The sequence below is a fragment of the Muscardinus avellanarius genome (genome assembly GCF_963383645.1).
Source record: "Muscardinus avellanarius genome assembly, chromosome: 1".
In the NCBI taxonomy this organism is placed as follows: domain Eukaryota; kingdom Metazoa; phylum Chordata; class Mammalia; order Rodentia; family Gliridae; genus Muscardinus; species Muscardinus avellanarius.
The window spans coordinates 146,224,527-146,247,327 of record NC_137786.1 but is presented as its reverse complement, the minus strand read 5'-3'; the positions used below and the strand labels follow the sequence as shown (position 1 = coordinate 146,247,327).

At 35.4% G+C, this 22,801-nt stretch overlaps 1 protein-coding gene across 1 annotated transcript in view; it reads right to left on the bottom strand.

Annotated features, from left to right (window-relative positions):
- The window catches only part of ALKBH8 (alkB homolog 8, tRNA methyltransferase), a gene marked incomplete at its 3' end in the record, with an annotated part of 61,879 nt that overhangs the window by 18,309 nt on the left and 20,769 nt on the right, over window positions 1-22,801 (bottom strand). The window contains exons 8-9 of the mRNA XM_080700837.1: window positions 8,954-9,060; window positions 1,528-1,679 (exon numbers count right to left, since the gene is read on the bottom strand). Coding sequence (XP_080556963.1) covers window positions 1,528-1,679; window positions 8,954-9,060 — 259 coding nt within the window. The remainder of the gene's footprint in view (window positions 1-1,527; window positions 1,680-8,953; window positions 9,061-22,801) is intronic.

Here is a 22,801-nt window from a genome sequence, read left to right as displayed (position 1 = left end):
AGGGCCAAGTGACATTCAGAGGCAAACCAATTAGAATCACTTCAGACTTCCCAAACCAAGTCATGAGAGCCAGAAGGGCTTGGAGTAACATATTCCAAACTCTGAAAGAAAACAACTTCCAGCCAAAACTGTCCTACCCAGCAAAACTTTCTATCAAATTAGATGGAGAAATAAGAAGCTTCCATGACAAACAGAAACTGAAGGAATTTATGTCTTCAAAACCAGCACTAGAGAAAATACTCAAAGAGATTAACTACAAAGAAGAAATAGGTAACACTCACCAGAACCAGAGAAACAAGACTTTACATCCAACAGACAACTAAGATTGGTTATCTGTGGAGATTCATTATTTATGTTAGTCTTTTACCTATCTCTAAATTGTATTGTTTGCCTTTATTGTTGTTAATTTTTAGGATTTCTAGTTGGAATATTAATATACCTTCAGATATAGCATTTGGAAATATTTTATCCAATTCTATTAGTAACTTTTAACTCTGTTTACATTGTCTTTGGATATACAATATTTTTTTATTATTTTTTAGGGAGTTTGTATATTCTTCTGTTGCCTGTGCCATTGAAATCATATCCAAGAAATCACTGCCAATTTCAATGTTGCGAGGTTTTATGACCCAGATTTTCTTCTAAAAGTTTATAGTCTTAAGATATATATTTAGGTCTTTTATCTATTTTGAGTTAATACTTGTATGTGGGATTAGGTAAGGGTCCAATTTTATTCTTTTCCATGTAATTATTATTTTTCAAAAATATTTAATTAAAAGATTATTATTTCCACCACCAAATGTTCATGGAAACCTTGTCAAAAATAACTTGGCAATATAGGGAAGAATTTAGCTCTAGGCTTGTATTTAACTCCAATGGTTTATATATCTGCCTTTAGAACAGTACTACACTGTTTCAATTATTGTAGCTTTATATGGTTTGAAATCAGAAAATATATATCTGCTAGCTTTGTTCTTTTTCAAGATTGTTTTGGGTATCTAGAATCCATATTCCATATTAGGATAGATTTTTTTTCTGAAAAATAAATATATAAATATATGATAGTTTCACCTAAAAAAACAAAAACAAAAATATCCTCTGGTAGGAAAGAAAGCAAAAAGAAATATTGAAATGTTATCTTTAAGTCATCAAAAGCTTGGTATCAGACAAATGAAACTGTTATGTGAGATTAACATTTTTAATTTTGGATAAATTGCTATAATACTAGATGTCAACCACTAAGCCAAGCATGGGAAGGAGGGATCGGGAGAGAATGGGGTGGGTATTGGGTGGGGGCTGACTGGGCGATGTGTGCATGTATGTCTACAAAAGTTTGTATCCCACTATGATGTATGAATACAGTGCACCAATAAAATAAAATTAAAAAAAAAAAGTACAGTAAAAGGCACAATACAGGAAATGCTATTAGAAAAGTTAAGAAAACATTCTCCTGGGTACTGAGGACACCTTAAAGAATTTTCATACAAGATTTACTCCATTTTATACTAGAAATAAAATTATACTTACTACAGTTACAAGGCGTGTGCCTCACTTTCCTGAACGTAAATGATGTCCGCACTCCTCTCTTGCTTAAAGTTAAGTCTCCAATATCACTGGTGATTAGTCCACTTTTGTGATGCTCAGATGCTTGAACAGTATCAAATTTTCTAGGTGTGATTCTAAAAACAATAGGCAAAATAATTTACTTAATTTGCATTAATAAACACATTTCAGGTCTTCTAAAATATTGGGGGAACAGAGCAAATCTAGAAGAGTTTACTACAAATACCTACTGGATTCTCTGAATTACTGGGCATTGTGAAAAAAAGTAAGCAAAGTATTTAAAGAAATTACCTTCAGGGTAATAACACTAAAAAGAAAGTGCAGCTAGCAAATTATTCCAGGGAAAAATAAATATTCAATTAAAAAGAAGAGATGGGCAAAGAGGAAATAGATGGTAGTGAGAGCAGACATTTCTGCCTTAATACCTAAAGGAAAAGAATTCAATATTTTATTATTAAATATGATGTTAGCTGTGGGTTTTTCACAAATACCCTTTGTGATACTAAAGAAGTTCTCTTCTTGTCCTAGTTTGGTGACTTTTTATCATGAATGGACACTAAATTTTGTTAAATATATTTTCTGCATCAATTGAAATGATTATATTTTTTCTCCTTTATTCTTTCAGTGTGGTAAATTACACTGATTGCTTAAAAAATGCTAAACCAAGGTTATAATACTGGGATAAACTTCACTTGGTCATAATGTATTCTTTCTTACATATTGCACAATTTGACTTTATAATTATTTGTTATAGATTTTATCATCTCTGTTATGAAAGGACTGCTATATAATTTTCTTTGATTGTAATGTCCTTGACATGTTTTATTGTTGAGAGTAATGCCAGACTCAACTTAGTAAAATGGCTCTTTGAAAAGACTTTGTGCTATAGGAATTTTTAAAAGTAAAAGCAGCCGGGCGTGGTGGTGCACGCTTGTAATCCCCGCGCTTGGGAGGCTGAGACAGGAGGATCGCGTAGGTTCGAAGCCAGCCTCAGCTACTTAGTGAGGCTCTCAGCAACTTAAGTGAGACCCTGTTTCCAAATAAAATATAAAATAGGTCTGGGAGTATAGCCCGGAGGTAGAAAGCCTCTGGGTTCCACCTCCAGTACTACCAAAAATAAATAAATAAATAAAAATAAAAATAAAAGTAAAAGCAAGCAATTGTTACCTGAATATATGTTACTTTAATTGCTTCAAATACAGAAATGATGGTGTTTAACAAAGTCAAGATTTTAGAAGGAGTGTCTCTGAACTCTTGTTAGGAAGGTGATTCCTCTCTTGGAGACTAAGAAGGCCTCCATTATCATTATTTTAAGTCAATTATTTAGGGTCAAAGAGTTTTTAACTGCTTTCAGCACTGACCTCAAATTTTTAAAAACATAATCACATGTTAAAATAATGATTTATTTAAATATCACTAAATATACCCCCCCACATTCAAATTATAATCTAGTTGGAGCCAGGTGTGGTGGTGCTACTTGTAATCCCAGTACTTGGGAGGCTGAGACATGTGGATTGCAGGTTCAAAGACAGCCTCAGCAAATAGTGAGACTCTCATTAACCTAGTGAGACCCTGGTTCAAAATAAAATAAAACAGGTGAGAGTGTAGCTCAGAGGTAGAATACCCCTGGGTTCAATCCCCAGTGCCATAAATAATTATAATCTAGTTAGGAAAATATTCAATAAAATGATAAAAATATGTCTGTAGATTTAACTAATAATTCAATATAACAGTAAAGACATTTCAAGGCAGTAGGAGACAATACAGTCTTTAAAAGTTAAGGGAAAAGTTATTTCAAGGTAATATAATCAGAAACAGCTTTATATAAATTATAATGCAACTAAAGGCTGAATGTATCTGAAAAACAAAGTAAGTGGAAAAGGAAACCTACTGTCCTGAGGGTTGACAAAAGTGTGAAGGTTAGGAGACAGAGAAGATTCAGAGGTAGGGAGCAGACAAGTATACCTGGAGCCAATGGTTAAGATCAGAGATCCTAAAGCAAAGTGGCCTTTGATGTTGGCTCTGTCACGTATTGGTTTTGTGATTTTGTACAAGTTATTTCTTTATTCTCCAATTTCCTTTAAAAATGGAGACAAAACCATGGAACCCATTTCCCACTGAGATTGTGCTAATATATGTAAAGCTTTTGAAACCATGCCTGGTACAAAGAAAATGTTCCAAAAGCAATTTAAAAGAAGAGCTCATATAATCTGATAAACTAATGGCTCCCAAGGTCAGTCTCAATGCATAAATAAATGAAGCAGGTGATCTATCTAGAAATCCATTGTTGGCCATTAAACACATATGAACAGTCTTCATTTCAATAAAGCAAAGTAGTCTCCATTTTTCTGGGAATACATACTCTCAGTCTAGCTTTCCATTTCCTGCTTTTAATACAAACGTGAATTGAAAAACTATTCTATTTCCATTTGACACTATGATAAAAAATAATAATGCAAACATGGTGATAAATAAAAACTGTCAATCTTTGATCAAGGAGTAAAGAGCAGGAACTGTAGAAAACTGGAAAAGACCCAAGCTTCAAAATGGGCGTGGTAGCGCATGCTTGTTATCCCAGTACTTGGGAAGCTGAGACAGGAGGATCACAGGTTCACAGCTGGCCTCAGCTACTTAGTGAGGTCCTCTGAAACTTGTGAGACCATGTTTCAAAATAAAGAATAAAAAATAGGGCTAGGAAGGTAGCTTGGAGGTTATAATGCTTCTAAGTTCAATCCCCAGTACCACACACACAGCTGAATGTCACCGAGAGTGTCAATTACTGCTGCCAAACAATAATGTGGCCCAATGTTGCCAGATTTTCTTGACTTTCAGGAGAAGCTAAAAATCCAGATTTTTATATGAACGCTCATGATTTCTACTTGTCACAAACTCACCACATGGACCACCCCTGTACCAGCCAACAGAACATATCTGACTGTTAAGTTTACCCATGTGCTGCCAACTTTATACCTTTGATTTAGAGACTGGTAGCTAGAATAGTAAGTTTAAACTCAATCAAATTAAAGTTAGAATAAATTATTTGGAATTAATATTATAGGACAGTATTAACCTTTTCAAATCTATGACCCTCTACAATGATTTTTTTTGGCATAGAAAACAAAAGTTCTTTTTTTGTAATCAAGGATTATGTCCTGTATTTATATACTTTTTTAGGTATATTAAACATGCTTTTTCTTTACCAAAGATTCTGATAAACTTCATCAACTGGTATATGCGTGTGCACATGCATGTATGTCTTTATCTTCCCCCCTTTTCTCTCTCTTCTGTACACACACACACACACACACACACACACACACACATTCACTCATATTATGGCCAATGGATGTCAGTGACAGCCTTTAAAACAAATGGTGCTGGGAGAACTGGCTAACCATTTGTAAAAAGATGAATCTAAACCCCTATATCTCACCATGCACAGGAATCAACTCAAGATGGATCAAAGACTTAGAAATTAGACCTGAGATTGTGAAGTTAGTAGAGGAGAGCATAGGTTCAATACTACAAAATATTGGCACAGGCAGTAACTTTCTCAACAAAACCTCCAAAGCTCAGGAAATTAAAGCAAGAATTAATAAGTGGGATATCTTCAAACTAGAAAGTTTCTTCTCATCAAAGGAAACCATCAATAACTTAAAGAGGAAGCCTACAGAATGGGAAAAGATCTTTACCAGCCACCACTCTGATAGGGGACTAATATCCAGAATATACAAAGAGCTCAAAAGACTCTACACTAGCAAAACAAACAACCCAATCAAGAAATGGGCAAATGAACTAAATAGACACTTCACAAAAGAAGATACAAAGGGCCAATAGATACATGAAAAGATGTTCTTCATCACTGGCCATCAGGGAGATGCAAATCAAAACTACACTGAGATTCCATCTAATCCCAGTCAGAGTGGAAAGCATAAAGAAATCAAACAATAACAAATGCTGGTGAGGATGTGGGGAAAGAGGAACTCTTTTACACTATTGGTGGGAATGCAAACTAGTTCAGCCACTATGGAGATCTGTGTGGAGATTTCTAAGAAAACTGGGAATAGATCCACCATAATATCCAGCTCTACTACTCCTGGGTATTTTTCCAAAAGGGTTGAATTCAGAGAACTATAGCAACATATGCATACCTATGTTCATAGCAGCACAATTCATAATAGCCAAAACGTGAAACTGACCCAGGTCCCCATCAACAGATGAATGGATTACAAAACTCTGGGAAATATATACAATGGAATTCTACTCAGCCATAAAGAAGAACAAAATCATACCATTTGCAAGATGGAAAGTCCTGGAGAGCATTATGTTAAGTGAGACCAGCCAAGCACAGAAGGAGAAGGTACATATGTTTCCTCTAATATGCCCAAACTAGGGAACCTAGAGGATACCAGTGATACTCCAGATAATGGAGGGGAAATACCAGCAAAGCTTGAATGGAAAGATAGAGGAGAAGGAAGGCTGCACTTGATTAATGAGGGTCCACATCCCAATATGTGTAAAATTATGAATATGGCATGGTTACCTGGGACAATCATTGTTGGGAGGGGGGAAGGGAAAAGAGGGGCAGGAGGGGGGAGAGGGCATCAAGTATAGTTTAAATGTATACCATTTATGTTCAATAAAAATTTTAAAAAATAAATGACAAATCTCAGTATTATCAACAAGAATGCTGACTAGGTAGTATGAATTACCTAGAAACTTTTTAAGATTCATAATTATAAAGCAACACTCTTAACTGGTATGTTTCATGCTTTGACCAAGAATCAGTACCTTGCAGGTATGTTAGAAACATGATTCAGGTAATTTAATTCAGACTTGATGGTGTTAACCTTCACTGCATACTTACTATCGGCTTACTGAATCAAAGAAACTGTTTGGAAAATATTGATTTCTTGCCAGATAATTGTGATGGTTTTTAGTTGAGTAGACAAATGTAGCAATGCTTTAGGATTTGCAGCATGTTAACTTTATGACCCAATATGTGTTTTGAGAGTTTTGCTGTGAAAGGGACATCATTTAAAAATAAATAAATAAATAAATAAATAAATAAATAAATAAATAAATAAAACTAATGATGGAAGCCGGGTATGGTGGCACACACTTATAATCCCAGCATTTAGTAGGCTGAGAGAGGTTGACTGCGATTGACAGACAGCATCAGTTACTTAGTGAGGCCCTTTGTAACTCAGTGAGACCCTGTTTCAAAATAAAGAATAAAAAAAAGGGCTGGAGGTATAGCTCAGAGGTAGAATGCCCCTGGGTTTAATTCCCAGTAATGAAAAACAAACAAACAAAAAAAAACTAATGATGGGTGGGAAGTTTTTCCCCTGAAAATATTATAGACAATTCTTATTCTAAAGCAAGGATTAAAAGTATTACCTAGCCGGGTGTGGTGGCGCACGCTGGTAATCCCCAAGCTTGAGAGGCGGAGACAGGAGGATCGTGCAGGTTCGAAGCCAGCCATACTGGCTTAAGAGACCCTGTTTCCAAATAAAAATATTTTATAAAAAATAGGTCTGGGAGTGTAGCCCGGAGGTAGAAGGGCTTCCAGGAACCCCAGTACCACCAAAAAAAAAAAAAAAAAAAAGTATTACCTATAACCCAACCTTCCAGAAATAACTACTAACATTTAATGGCACAATATACGTTTAGCAAAAATAACGTAACCAAAATGATGTTTCAGAAGAACCTATAAAACTACCAAATACAAATTAACATATTTTCATAATATATATTTGCAAAGTCATTTCTTATTTGCATGTTTGTAATACCATTATACTTAAGAAGCTTAAACATTAGCAATAGCAAAAGTGCTCAAATCCAAAAAAGAAAATGTGATTATTTCAAGAATACTTGAAACAATGGATTAGATTATCATTTTCATTTATTTAATTACAAATATTTTAATTAAGTCATGAAAAAGATCAAATAAATTTAAGCCTAGTACACAAAACAAGGATGTCTATTCTTTATAACTTATATGTAAGACAGATTACAAATTTATTTACAGGTTCATTTCTTTGAATTTTTATAAAAATGTGTCAGCTAAAATCTCCACACAGAACAAAAGAAAAAAAGTACAGAACTCAGCCATATTTTAAGTGACAAGATATATATGGGTTAGCAGTGTAATACTCTTTCCTCAAAAAGCTAAAGAGGCATTCCAACTAAAGCATATAGCCCATTGTTTTAGATTTAGATTAAATAAAATAAATTGAGGAGCATCCTACAACCCAAGTGGCCTCTTGAAAAGAATTACTGTCATGAGGAACAAAGAGATGTTGAGGAAGTATTTAAAACTCTAATTAAAGATTAAGTAGAATTGACAGATAAATATAATGCAGGATCGTGGACTGAATCCTGAATCAGGAAAAAAGCTTACTCAAAAGTACAAATAGCAAAATTTGAATTGTATTATCTGAGTATTTTATCACTACTGGATTTTCTGAACTTGAGGGTTTCACTGCTGTTTTATAGAACAGGGGTTAGGACACATTTTCTACAAATCTCTAGATAATAAATGTTGTAGGCACTGAAGCCACATATAATTTTTGTCAAATATTCTTAGATATTTTTGTTTTATAACTCTTTCAAAATATAAAAACCATTCTTAGCTTAAATTCTATTCAAAAATGACTGAAGGCTAAACTTGGCCCATAAATCATAGTTTACCAATCCTAAAATAGCCATTGTCCTTGTTCTTCAGAAACATGTAATAAAGATTATAAAGGTAAAAGGTCATGATGTCTCTAACTTTCAAGTGATTCAGTAAAATAATGAGTGTGGCATGGAGGCAATACTATAAATATCACTAAATATCTCCTTTTCCCCTCTGCATTCAAATTATAATCTAATTGGAGCCAGGCATGGTGGCACATGCTTGTAATCCCAGCATTTGGGAGGCTGAGACAGGAGGATCACAGGTTTGTGGCCAGCCTCAGCTACTTAGTGAGGCCCTCTGCAACTTAGTGAGAACATGTTTCAAAATAAAGAATAAAAAATAGGGCTGGGAGTACAGCTCAGAGGTAAAATGCCGCTGGGTTCAATCCTCAATACTGCAAAAAGAAATAACATATGTGAGAGAGAAAGAGATAAAAGATGTGGTAAATGTTTACCATTGATAAACATAGGTGAAAGGTAAAGGAAGTTCACTCTTCTATGCTTCCAACTTGGCTTTAAATTTGAATTGTTTCCAAAACAAAAAGGTAATGTTAAAAGAAACAAAAGATCATGGATGTCCCTGGGAGAGTTAAACCCAAAAGCATCAATGTGCAGGCACAAGAGAAAATTCCAATGGCTGAGACAGAGAGGAATGAAAAGTCTCATAAAGCAAAAGATGCCTTAGCATCAAGGTCATTTCAGTACACACCCATGGGTCCAGAGGTATCTAGCTTCTCCTGTCATCACCAGCAAACTCCGCCGAGGCAGCATAACTTGCACTGTGACACCATCTGGGTGTTTAAAATCCATAACAATCTTGAAGCAAAAGCAGAAGCAAAAAATCAATATAAACTCCATGGATGAGAATGATTTATTCATTCTGATCTATTTTCTTGGCTAACAAATATTAAATAAGTATGCTTATAGAATACCATAGCACACTTCTCAAACTAACTTTAATGGTGATCAGAGTCGACCAAATGATGAAAAAACAAACTTTACCCATAAAAATTCAGGGCAAGCACATCTGGGGTAAGGTTCAAGAATCTGCATTTCTAACAAGCATCCTAGAAAATTATGGAGCAGGCAGTGAGGGTCATACATGGAAACACTACTAGGATTGTAGTCAAATACAAGGCCTTTGGAGTTGAGACATCATATCTTGGTTCTTCTGTCTACTGGCCACATGACCTAGGAGAAGCCATTTAGCCTCTCTCTGGCATGGTTTTCTCAATCCTAATAGGATTGCTACATGAATTAAATACATAATGCATATAAATCACAGTGTGCCTGTCACATAGCAAATACACAAATGTAGCCATTATTTTCATTATTTATAGAATACTACTAATAATCAAAAGATAAATATGTATTTTTTTATTTTTTATTTTTTGGTGGTACTGGGGTTCCTGGAAGCCCTTCTATCTCCGGGATACACTCCCACGGGCTACACTCCCAGACCTATTTTATATATTTTTTTAAAATTTATTTGGAAACAGGGTCTCTTAAACCAGCGCAGCTGGCTTCAAACCTGCACGATCCTCCCGTCTCCACCTCCCAAGCGCGGGGATTACAAGCGTGCACCACCACGCCTGGCAATAAATATGTATTAATGCAGGTTCTCATATAATCCATTTTGCACCTTGAAAGTCATACAACATTCTGGAGTAAATGATGATTAATATGAGATAATTAAAGAAAACAGGAGCATTTGCAGCAACTTTTCCTATTATATTTAGATATTATTCTGAATAGCATCAGGTAAAGATATAACACCCAGGAAGATTTTTTTGTCTAAAGAACCCATCATACACCAACTACTTGAGTCTAAAAATAAAAACAGCTAACAAGTATGAACTTAAAAGGCATGCCACAGGGCTGAAAAATATTCTAAGTGAACAAACTAACCAATTTTAACAATAAATTTAACAACAAATATAAGTAGGATGAAGAGAATATAGTATAGTACTTCCCTTAAAGGTAAACTCAACACAATACCTGGCACAAAATTAGCATTCAATAAACATTACTGGATGTTACTAATGTTATTACCATTAATAACATTTGATCAAACTACATAGTATACATAAAAATTTTCTGTAAACTATAAAGAATCGCACAGATGTAAGATGGCTTATCTTCCCTTTCTCACTTATTAATTTCATCTAAATATAAAAAGTAAAGTGAGAGACTTAAATTTTCTAAGCTATCTGTATCAAATATTCACATATAATTCTCATAGTCTTACTCTAAAAGCATTTTATTCATAAACACTTGCAGACTAATTCTGAAGTTTGTAAGGATGAAGACTACTGATGCAACTTTCCTAAAATGTATAAATAAAATAAGACTAATGAACAGACAGAAGGAAGGAGAGAGATATTTGATAAAGCATATATATTTAAATGTTAGTTATAGAATCTAGGTAGTAAGTATAAAGGTATTTACAATTCTTTCAACTTTTCAATATGAAAAAATTTCCTAATAAATTGCTGAGGTAAAAGGGAAAAAATTCACTGTGGCCCACTTTTAACCAATGCATACAGGTTTCAGTTTCTGAACAGAAGCTAAGGTACACACATAGTTAAGAATAATAGCTGGAGCCGGGCGTGGTGGCGCACGCTTGTAATCCCAGCATTTGGGAGGCTGAGACCGGAGGATTGCAGTTCGCAGACAGCCTCAGCTACTCAGTGAGGCCCTCTGCAACTCAGTGAGACCTGTTTCAAAATAAAGACTAAAAACAAAATTGGGCAGGGGGTGTAGCTCAGAGGTCAAATGCCTCTGGGTTCCATCCACAGACCCGCAAAAAAAAAAAAAAAAAAAAAAAAAAAAAAAAAAAAAAAAGAATAGTAGCTGGGCGTGGTGGCACACACTTGTAATCCCCGTGCTTGGGAGGCTGAGACAGGAGGACTGCACAGGTTTGAAGCCAGCCTCAGCTACTTAGTGAGGCTCTCAGCAACTTAGTGAGACCCCATTTCCAAGTAAAATATAAAATAGGTCTGGGAGTATAACCCAGAGGAAGAAAGCCCCTGGGTTCTACCCCTAGTACCACAAAAAAAAGAATAATAACCATATAACCATATTAACTATTTTATTAAAGACAATCATAATGTGGCTTAAAGGAAATACAATGTAGTGCTAGAAAAATGTTCTAGAAGATGAGACTCTGATTCATTCATTAAACATTTAAAATTAATCATTGTAAGGCATCAAAGCAATGATAAATAAAATGACAATGGGTCTCTGCTCACTTAGAGGTTATAACTTCTGGCTAACATTTTACATTTTACAAAAATGCACAATACATACATATTTGTTGAATACAAACACATCCTTCCTATCAAACAAGAGGAATGATTTTAAAATAAGAAAAATTCAGTGTAAATACATTACTAAAATTGATGAGAAGTATGAAAAGGACACTATTTGGAAATACTTGTCTTGACATATACAGTCCATATTTTGAAGAAGAAAACTATACAAATGAATAAGTCAAATATTAGAAGTGCTAAATGTATGGAATACTTATTATTAATAATCATTATTGATCTGCCCTTGCCTGCTGCATTTATTGAGCACCTATTTTCTTTTTTATATACTTTTATTGGTGTATTATAGTATCACATCATAATATAAATCATGTTTATAATGACATAGATGCACACAGCCCTTGGAGGGCATTCCCCTGGCTCCCGCCGCCATCTCCCCCTTCCCTACAGAGGGGTACTGAGATTGACATTGGTATTCTCACAAATTTACGCAGTTTATTACTACATAAAGCCAATGGTAGTAATGCCTTCATCGATCCTCACTCTTTTTCTCTTCCCCCTTCCCCTTCCCCTTCCTCTGGACCACCTCCCTGGCTCCACTGAAGTTTCTCCTCCATTATTTGGAGTCCTCTGGTATCCCAATCACTCCCTAGCATCCACATATTAGAGAAAACACATGACCCTTCACTTCTGTGACTGGCTAATCTCACTTAACATAATGTTCTCTAGATTCTTCCATTTTCCTACAAATGACATAATTTTGTTTTTCTTTAATTTCTGAGTAGAATTCTATTGTGTGTGATAGGTCGGGTCCCCTCCTTCCCCCATGGAACCCTGGAAGCCAGAGCAGAGATGCCACAAGACTCCCGACATCATGGGGCAGACTCCAGATGTTGCAAGACAACAGATGTCTCAAAAGGACCGACTAGCCCCACCCCAAGACCCAGCTACATCAATACCCTCACTTCCTCTCTGCTGTGTGACTCTGCTGACTGCAGACTCTGCTGACTGCCGCTCTGCTGACCGTGACTCTACTATTTGGTCACAGGTCCCTTCCCCCACAGTTGGCAGACTTCACCCAAAGGTGCTGGTTGATTAAAGAGTCCTTTAATAACTTGGCTGGTTCTTGACTCCTTTGCAACCCCTAACTCAATTTCAACATTACAGTGTGTATATCCCATATTTTGTAATCCACTCATTGATTGATGGATACCTAGATTGTCCCATACTTTGACTATTGTGGATTGTGAGCAACTACTTTCTAAAACATTATGTGAGAGACTAATCAAAATGAAGTCAGTTAACTCACTCATCATATTTTCTATCAAAATAACAATTCATTTATTCATTTATCTAGCCAAAAAACACTATATCAGACACAGAGCTAGGCAAGAAAATACAAAAGACCTAAAGCTTTCAAATATGCACTGTTGGTGTTATTTTTCTAATAATCATACTAAAAAAACTAAGAAGCAAAAACTTTCCCACTATGAAATAATATAAAATAATGTGATCATAATGACATATACTTTAAAAATAAACATTTTAAGTGCATTAATGAAATATAAAAACATACAGAGAATAAATATCCAACTATGCAGAAATAACTATTGCTATTAACAACTTCTTTCTGGGCTTCCCCTAGGTATTTTAAAAATTTTTATGTAATTGAGCACATTTTAAAAATTAAAATATCACATTTTGCTATTTTCACATAGCATTATACAAGACACTAAAATATCTTTGGATAGTTTTAAAACATTAAACAACTGAAATATTTCAATATATTCACATTTAAAGTATCTGCACTTTAAATGTTTGTTAAAAGATTGAAGAAAATTTTAAAACTTCACAAAGAATTCACACTCAGTATCATTCCCCTGCAACAGCCAAACCATTCTGCCATGTGACAGCTTAGCTACACAGGAGCTTTTTCCAATAATTCTTTTTGGTTTTGCCTATTTTCTGTCCTTTTTGACAAAGTCAATAAAGATCAAGTCCCCAGAAAGTTCATGAGGCCTGACTGAGGATAATGTTCAGTTCAAAGCAAACAAACAAAAAATATTAGATCATCTGATCTTGTACCATCTTTACACATCCAAAATGCAGCAGAATGAACACTCCAGAAAGCTATCATCACTTTATCACCTAAGAAAAGATACGATTGGTGACAAAGAAGTACATGAAGTAATACACAGATCCATGTTGGCTAAACAGAAAAATGAAAAATATACTGCTACTGAGAACACTTCTGAAAAGAAGTCAAAACTTAATCCTGAGCCGTGATGGTGAGAAACATTAGCCTTTTGAGAGAAACGTGAAGAATGAACAAGTGACAATATGATGTGAGAAATGGCATGTGATTTGTAGAAAATGATGAAAGCGGACAGGTCAGAAGTTACATTACTTAGAGAAACTATTTCACAGTTCAAATTCTATCTGTTTCCCATAAACTACCATAAACACAAATCTTTTAAGCCAGGCATGGTGGCACATGCCTATAATTCCAGTACTTAGGAGGCTGAGACAGAAGGATGTCAGGTTCATGACCAGCTTCAGCATTTTAGTGAGATCTTGTTTTAACATATAAAATAAAAGAAGTTGGGGTGTAGCTTGAAGGTAGAATGCCCCTGGGTTCACACCCCTGTATTTAAAAAAAAAAAGTCTTTTATAGTGCTAACATCTTCATTTGGCCAAAATAAGTAAAATTCTGCTTTTTATTTTAAAGAAAATAAACATCTAGGTAAGTGAGAAAGAAGGTAAGGAAAAGAGGAAGCAGATTTGAAACAACCCAACCCGAAGACATGAGTCCATTCAGCTAAATTTCTTGAAAGCTTGAATCCCAAAATTACCATGTCTTGTGAGATGATATACCCTGAAACAATCTTAGAGGGCTTCCCCTTTAAGAGTGACAAAAACGGGCTGGGCGTGGTGGCGCACGCTTGTAATCCCATCATTCAGGAGGCTGAGACAGGAGGATCGCGGTTCACAGACAGACTCAGCTACTTAGTGAGGCCCTTTGCAATTCAGTGAGACCCTGTTTCAAAATAAAAAATAAAAAATAGGGCTGTGGTTGTAGCTCGAACCTAGAATGTCTCTGGGTTTCATCCCCAGTACTGAAAGAAGAAAAATAAGAGTGACAAAAACAAAAAACAGTATCTGGTCCTTTCTGACAGTTGGCAGCATTTTTTATAAGGTAAGAGCCTCTATATTCTGGTCATGAGAGTGCAAGTGCTTTCCAAAACTAAGTCTCAGCTGCAGAATGGATTCTACCACCTCTTCCTCTCCACTCCAAAATTTTAATTATTTTGTCTGGCTACGCTCAAGTGTAATGTAAAATAAAAAGGGAAGGCATCTTTTAGCTCAATTGCCAAATAGCAAAATGGAGAGCAAAATATATATTGCATAGAAGAAAAATAAACTTTGAAAATAAAAGACTCTAAACTCAAAGAGATAATATGTTCATGCTTATGTGTTTATACTGAGACCACTTGCTATAATCTCTCATTTATCATACTATGGCTTTATTTCTTTGCAATAACTATGAAGTGGAATCAACCATCATCCATGAATGGGATCTCAAAAATGCCAGTCACATACCACTTAATATAGATGAAAAGACTACAGAGGTAATGAGACATCATAGCTTAAAAATAAAATTTTAAAAATGTATCCCTGTTTACTTGTTGGATCTTATTTATTGCATTATGCTAAGTGAGATTAGTCAGTCACATTATACTCAACAAATTTTTGGATGTATTAACTATTCATAAATAATGTGAAAAAGGGTAGAACATCTTACATTTTTAGACAAAAGGCTTCCTAAATTCCATTTGCATGTTTTTTGGGCCTTCCTTCTTCAGCAAAATAGATCAATAGATTCCTCAATGTAAAACCAAAATGAGACAGCTAGAGTAACAAAGAACAATGGTCGAGAGTACACTGCTCCTGAGGCCCTAAACTGCTCCCCATAAGGAAGAGGTCACTTAGAGCATCTACCACAGTCCCAAGCCTTGAACAGGTGGTTGCTGGTGGTGACAATCATGGTAATGGCAGTAGGAGAAGAGCAATATTATTAGCACTAAATAGTTATCAACTCCTTATGATTAAAATGCAAGTACTATGTGCCACTTAAAGATAAAAACACCAAAATGAAGTGAATGCTCATTGGTCAATTAAAAGTTAATAATTAGGATGAGCTAGAACCCAAGGCTCTTGACTTATCCTATACTAAATCCAATCCTGGTAGAAACGTATAAGGAGAAATAAAAAACATACATACACATAGGCTTTTTTTTTTTTTTGGTGGTACTGGGGTTCCTGGAAGCCCTTCTACCTCCGGGCTACACTCCCAGACCTATTTTATATTTTTGAAACAGGGTCTCTTATGCCAGCGCGGCTGGCTTCGAACCTGCGTGATCCTCCTGTCTCCGCCTCCCAAGCATGGGGATTACAAGCATGCGCCACCATGCCCCGCTACACATAGGCTTTAACTTCTTCATTTTCTAGCACTTCATTAGAATATTTAATTGAATTATACCAGAACTGCCACCAGGGGCCTATTTTAATTTCTATTCTTTGTCTGAAAGAAATAGCTATGGAATTCTGAAAGCCTTTGGAGTTGATTCTATATAATACCGCATTAGCATCTGTAGAAAAATGGAACTAAATTCTTACCTCTCACCCTACACAGGAATCAACTCCAGATGGATCAAAGACCTAGAAGTTAGACCAGAGACTGTGAAGGTATTAGAGGAGGGCATGGGATCAACACTCCAACATAGAGACACAGGTAGTAACTTCTTCAACAAGACCTCTAAAGCTCAGGAAATTAAAACAAGAATTAACAAATTGGATGGCATCAAATAAAAAAGTTTCATTTCATCAAAAGAAATCATCAAGAGTCTAAAGAAACCAAACTATGAAAACAGCCAAGATGTCCATCAAGAGATGAATGGTTTACAAAACTATGGGATATGGACACAATGGAATTTTACTCAGACATAATAACAAACAAAATTACGTCACTTACAGGGAAATGGATGAAACTGGAGAACACTATGCTAAGTGAGATTAGTCAGTCACAAAAAATAAGAAATTGGATGCTCTCCCTAATATTCAGAAGCTGGGGAGAAAATGGGTCATAGGAGGAACTCTAGATAAAGAAAGGAGAAAGTATAGATGAGCAAATAAGGCAACCTAACTGAGGGGGATGAGAGAGAGGAAAAGGGAAATTCCCTAATTTACATTATGTACATTCACAAAAATATCAATCATTAATCCAAACATGAGAAGGAGGGAGAGGAGAGAGAGAATAGAGTGGGAACTGGGTAAGGGCTAACTGATGTGTGATATGTGCATGTATGCTTCTACCATCTTGAACTCCATTAAGATGTATGACTACAAAGCACAAAAAAAACAATAATTTTAAAAAGAATCTAAAGAAAAAACCTACAGAATGGGAGAAGATCTTTATCAGCTATCCCTCTAAGAGAGGGCTAATATCCAGACTATACAAAGAACTTGAAAGACTTTACACTAAAAAATCAAATAATATAATCAAGAAATGGGCAACTGAACTGAACAGACACTTCACAAAAGAAGAGATACAAATGGCCAATAAATACATGAAAAGATGTTCAGTATCATTACCCATCAGGGAGATGCAAATCAAAACTACACTGAGATTCCATCTAATCCCAATCAGAGTGGCAAGCATAAAGAAATCAAATAATAACAAATGCTGGCGAGGATGTGGGGAAAGAGGAACTCTTCTATACTGTTAATGGGAGTGCAAACTAACATTTCAGCATTTTCTAACTCAGTTATCAAAAAACCCCAACTATATACCACAATCACTTGTGAGGTTTCTAAAAACATAGAAAACCAACCTTCATCTCAAACATTTTAAATCAGAATAAGGCACAATATCTGCTCTGGAAAAAGACAATTCAGCAGAGGGAGAAGAATCACAGAAATCTCAAATATTTAAATATCAAACACAGGCTATAAAACAAAGATGTTTCCCATGTTCAAAGATATAAATACTAAGCTTGGACAATTTCAGCAGGGAATGGAAATGATAAAAAGAGACACCAAATAGATATTCTAAAATAGAAAAATACCATGACAGAAATTAGGACATCAATGAATGAGTTCAGCAGCAAATTACACATGGCAAAGAGAGAATTAGTAACAGAAGATGCTACTTGGAATTAAGCATGGAATTAAGGGGAAAGTAAAATAAAGAATACAGAGAAAAGTTAGATGAACAAAAAAAATGGAACAGAAGTAAAATCTAGCGATAATGCCTAAGAGTTTTACAAAACTAGTAGACAAAAACAGTCCAGAGATTCAAGAAACCCAATAAACCCCAGTATAGAATAAAAAGGCATACCAAAGTTGGCAGAATAAGCAGGCCCATCAAAATGAAGCTACAAAAAAATATAGAAAAAAAATTTAAAAGAAGCCAAAGTTACCTTTAAAGGTAAAAAGAGCAGTAACATTAGCCAGAAGTAAATGAAATCTTTAGCACATGAAATAAAATAAGCTAAAGTGCTTTTTGAACACTGGATATTTGGGTCTAACATCTGAGGGGTAAAAAAATCAAGGCTGGAAATATTTTTGTAGCGCTCACACTGTTGAGGAAAATAATGCATGAAGAAACTTTTGGAACTGATTTATCATTATCTTGACTGTGGTAAAGCTTTTTTATAGTAAACAAGAAGCCCTTACTGTATGTTAATTTCACTTCTATAAAGCTGGTTTTTTTAAAAAAATGGGATGCAATAAAACAGTACTTAAAAGCAAAATTTGTAGGCCTGGGGATGTAGCTCAGTAACAGAGATTACCATAAATGGGGCCCTGGGTTAGATTTCCAGCACTGCATGCACACACGCACACACACACGCACACACACACACACACACACACACACACACACGAACAAAATTTATAAAATTAAAAATACATGTGAAAAATATAAGAAACCCAGAGAAAGCAGAGAGTTGTTTTATTTTATCTGAAACACTGACAGTGAGTGGTAGACATCTGAAGAGAAAGATAATGAGCTTAATTTAGACAAGTTAAAATTTGGAATCAAAATTAAAATGAGAAAGAGACTGTTTGGCTTCTGAGCTTGTAAACGCTGCTTATGAATGCAAACACTGAAGGCCGAATCTGAGGCTAGAGATGCAGTTAGTCTGTCTGGAGTCCAGATTGTATTTGTTGTTTTAAGTTGTATAAGAAAAATGTCTGTGTGTTTTCTCTAGTTTGTGCTGAAGATCAGAAAATAATGAAACATTTGTTTATTAAAACAATGAATTGCTGACAGATAGAGATGATAACATCTCTGGGGCAAACTAAACTAGAGACCAGACAAGCAAAAAGGTTGGAAAGCAATCATACCATTCAGCTGGGTATTTCAGGACATTTCACACAAAAAAAAATTTATTCATTGTTCTACTACAGAAGACCAGATTGAACTCAATAGTGATTTACTAAAAGCATGAGCCTAGAGAAAATAAAAAAATATAATAAAAGACAGCCTATGACTAGGCATTCAACAGATAGGGTCTTCTTTCCTTATTTCCTTTCTTTTCTTCTTTCCCCCACCCCTGAGATATAGACATAGAGAATTATTTAGAAAAGTAAGAGATACACATTCAAATGAGATTGTGGGCTATCCCAAAAGTGAGCGAGGTCAAATGGGGTCTTCTTTACTCATGTATCATCCCAATCCCCTAAGAAAATAATAGTAAGAAATATTTACTGATGAAGGAACTTCTTATAAAATTGGTAATGGTCCAAATATTTTTTTATATTCAACACCAGCTGCTATTTCAGCCCACTGTGGTCACCCCCATCATCAGTCTTTCAGTGAATGCTGATGTTATAAATATTAGCCAAATGCAATACAAATATGAACAAATTGAAATCACAATTCTTGAAAAAGAAGACTTTCTGAAGTTAATGAAAGGAATGTCAGAGAACCACAAATCACACGCACAGCCATTCAAGATTTGAAAATCTGACTGTCAGGACTTTTACAAGAAAGAGAAGATAACACAACAATGATGCACAGAGCTTTTAAATGAAATGTGAATATCGAAGGCTTAAGGCTCTTGAAAAATCCAATGACTTCAATAATTTTTCCAGAAAAGGATATCTCTATAATAAAGTGGTAAAAGCCAAATAAAGAAGTTTTGATCATGCTTTCATATTTTATTTAAAAAGCAATAACAAACTAATGCTCATGTGACATAGTTTTTGTTCTAAATATTAGTGTGGTAGGGTGTGGTCGCTCATGCATGTAATCCCAGTACTTGGGAGGCTGAGACAGGAGGATCGCAGGCAACCAGCCTCAGCATCTTAGTGAGGTTCTCAACAAATAAGACCCTGTTTCAACATAAAAAACAAATAAATAAAATAGGGCTGGAGATATAGCTCAGAAGTAGAATGCTTCTAGGTTCAATCTCCAGTACTGCCAAAAAAGTACATAAGTAAAATTAAAAATTAGCATAGTTGTAATATAGTATAAATATTGTAAAATTAAAAAATTTATCTTCAGAATTTTGTTCCATTTTTCCACATATGCCTTGATCAAAACTATTTTTCCAACAATCAATATTTGGCACTGGTTTTAAGTAGATGCATACTAAATGGTCATTTTCATCCTCAGTTGACCTAGTCTTATGGCCTTTGCTCTGCTGATTATCTGCCCAGCAACAGTATTTGTTCATTATCACAGAGAGGGTTATGGCAAGAGCACCTCTCAAAACATGCCAGTCCAGCACAGGCAGGCTGCAATTAGAGCCAAATTGGACAAAGTGGACAAATCTATTAGCGAAGGAGCAGTGAAATGCAAAAGCCTCACTGACTTCACAGGGTGCACAATTATTCTCATGAATCCTGATGCATCCTACTCCTTGCTGGATATTTCCCCAAGCTAGTCCTTAAGTAGGAGAGCCTGGGCATTGGAGAGCAAAAGGACCTGTTTGGTTCTCTGATTAAATCATCAAATTAAGGCATCAAATTAAAACTTTTGTAATTTACCCTTTCTTGAAACATCTAGATGAGATACTGTTTTGGTTGTATAATCATTTTTATTTGGGTGTTTTACTGCTATTTGTAGCAAAAAGCATCCTCACTTATATAAATATCATGAAACATGGCTATGCATATATGTAATACTTTGGGGGATAAAGAACATCAAAATTTAGTTGCAGGGGCAAAACAATTATATCTGAAAAAATAAAAGACTATTTTGGTTCTCTGTAAAATGTACACAACTTTTAAAAAGAATTATAAAAGTTTTAAGAAGAATGTGCTAAATTAGATAAAAAAAATAAAGCAGTTAAGTAAAATTTATACTGAAGTTAAAAATAAGCCAGGCATGGTAATATGCACATCTGTAATCACAGTACTTGAGAGGCTGAGACAGAAGGATCAGAGGTTAAAGGTCTTCAGCAACTTAGTGAGACTCTTGTTTCAAAGTAAAAAATAAAAAGGGTGGGGGTATACCTCAGAGGTTTAACACTGGGTTCAATCTCAAGTAACACACACACACACACACACACACACACACACACACACACACACACACACAGTTGAAAATATTTAAGAGTTAGAACTCTTAAAAATTAATTAAGAGATATCAGAACTTTTCTAAAAAAGGGAAGAAAGTAAATAGTAAAGTATGACCTCAAGAATTTTAGCTCAGGAAGAGCAATAACAAAACAAAACAGAACAATAAAAACAAAATATTTAAGAAGTAAAAGCCAGGTGTGGTGACAAATACCTGTGTTGTCAGTACTTGGGAGGCTGAGACAGGAGGACTGCAGGTTTGAGGCCAGGCTTGGCAACTCAGCAGCCCCTCAGCAACTTATCAAGACCCCGTTTCAAAATTTAAAAAATAAGCTGCGTGTAGTGGTGCACGCTTGTAATCCCAGGATTTGGGAGGCTGAGACAGGAGAATTGTAGTTCGCAGACAGCCTCAGCTATTTAGTGAGGCCCTTTGCAACTGAATGAGACCCTGAACCTCAGAAAGCTGAACTGAAGGGTAGGAAACGAAGAAGGCTGAGGAAGACTAATGGAGGAGCTACATCCGAATATGTGTAAAGGTCTGAATGTAGCATGGTCAACCTGGACACTCATTGCTGTGAAGGTGGAAGGGAAGTGGGGGGAAGGACACCAAGCACAGTCTGAATGTAGCCATTTTCAATATGATCCACATAAAAATAAAAATAAAATTTAAAAAATAAAGCATAAAAAATAGGGCTGGGAATGTATCTCGGAGGTACAATGCCCCTGGCTCCCATTCCCAATACCACAAATACATACATCCATCCATACATACATACATACATACATACATAAAATAGGCATGGGGGTGTAGGTTGGAGGTAGAACACCAATGGGTCCAATCTCCAATACCACACACACACACACACACACACACACACACACACACAATGCTGCCACTGACAAAATTATTATGATGACATAAAAGCTGATGTAGGCACTAAATTTCTCAAAACAACTCAGGACATCGAGAATAACATAATAAACAGAGATGAAAGTGTGGTACCCAGTGTTTACTTCTTGGGAAAGGAGATAGAACAGAATTGAAGCAATTACAAGGCGAGAGAAAGAGAAAGAGAGCGCGCGTGAGCGAGTGAGCAGGGGTGCACACTCAAGCAGCACAAGTGCAAGAGTGGGTAAATGCGAAAAGAAAAACAGGAAAGCCATCTTTCTAGCTAACCAACTGAAATCCGACTTCCAGGCTGTGAGAACATGAGCTTCCCCTTGTGACAGATGTGAAGGCTTCAAGCAAGGAGCCCTAGAAGAAGCATACCTCAATTATCCTTTACATGAATGGATTGCTCTGAGCTTGAAAAACTTTTTCTCATACATTAATTCATTTTATTCTCATCAAAATCCTTCAACCAGGAAAGAAATGTTATAAATTCTATTTTATAAATGAAAGTAAGAGGTTAAATTTAGGATCCTATGTTAAATAGCATGATAAACTAAAATAATTAGTAAACTTTTTTTAAACTTACAAAAATTCACTTACCCTCAAAAGCTATCTTTTAAAGAAAAAAGTTCCTGTCTTAACTTATAAAACACACACACACACACACACACACACACACACACACACACACACACACACACACACACTTCCAACTGTTACAAAGATAGCTTTAACAGAAGTCCATCTTTCTTTCTGGCAGCTGAAAAGTATATGCCTCAAGAGACCCAAGTGGAAATGATTGCAGTAGATT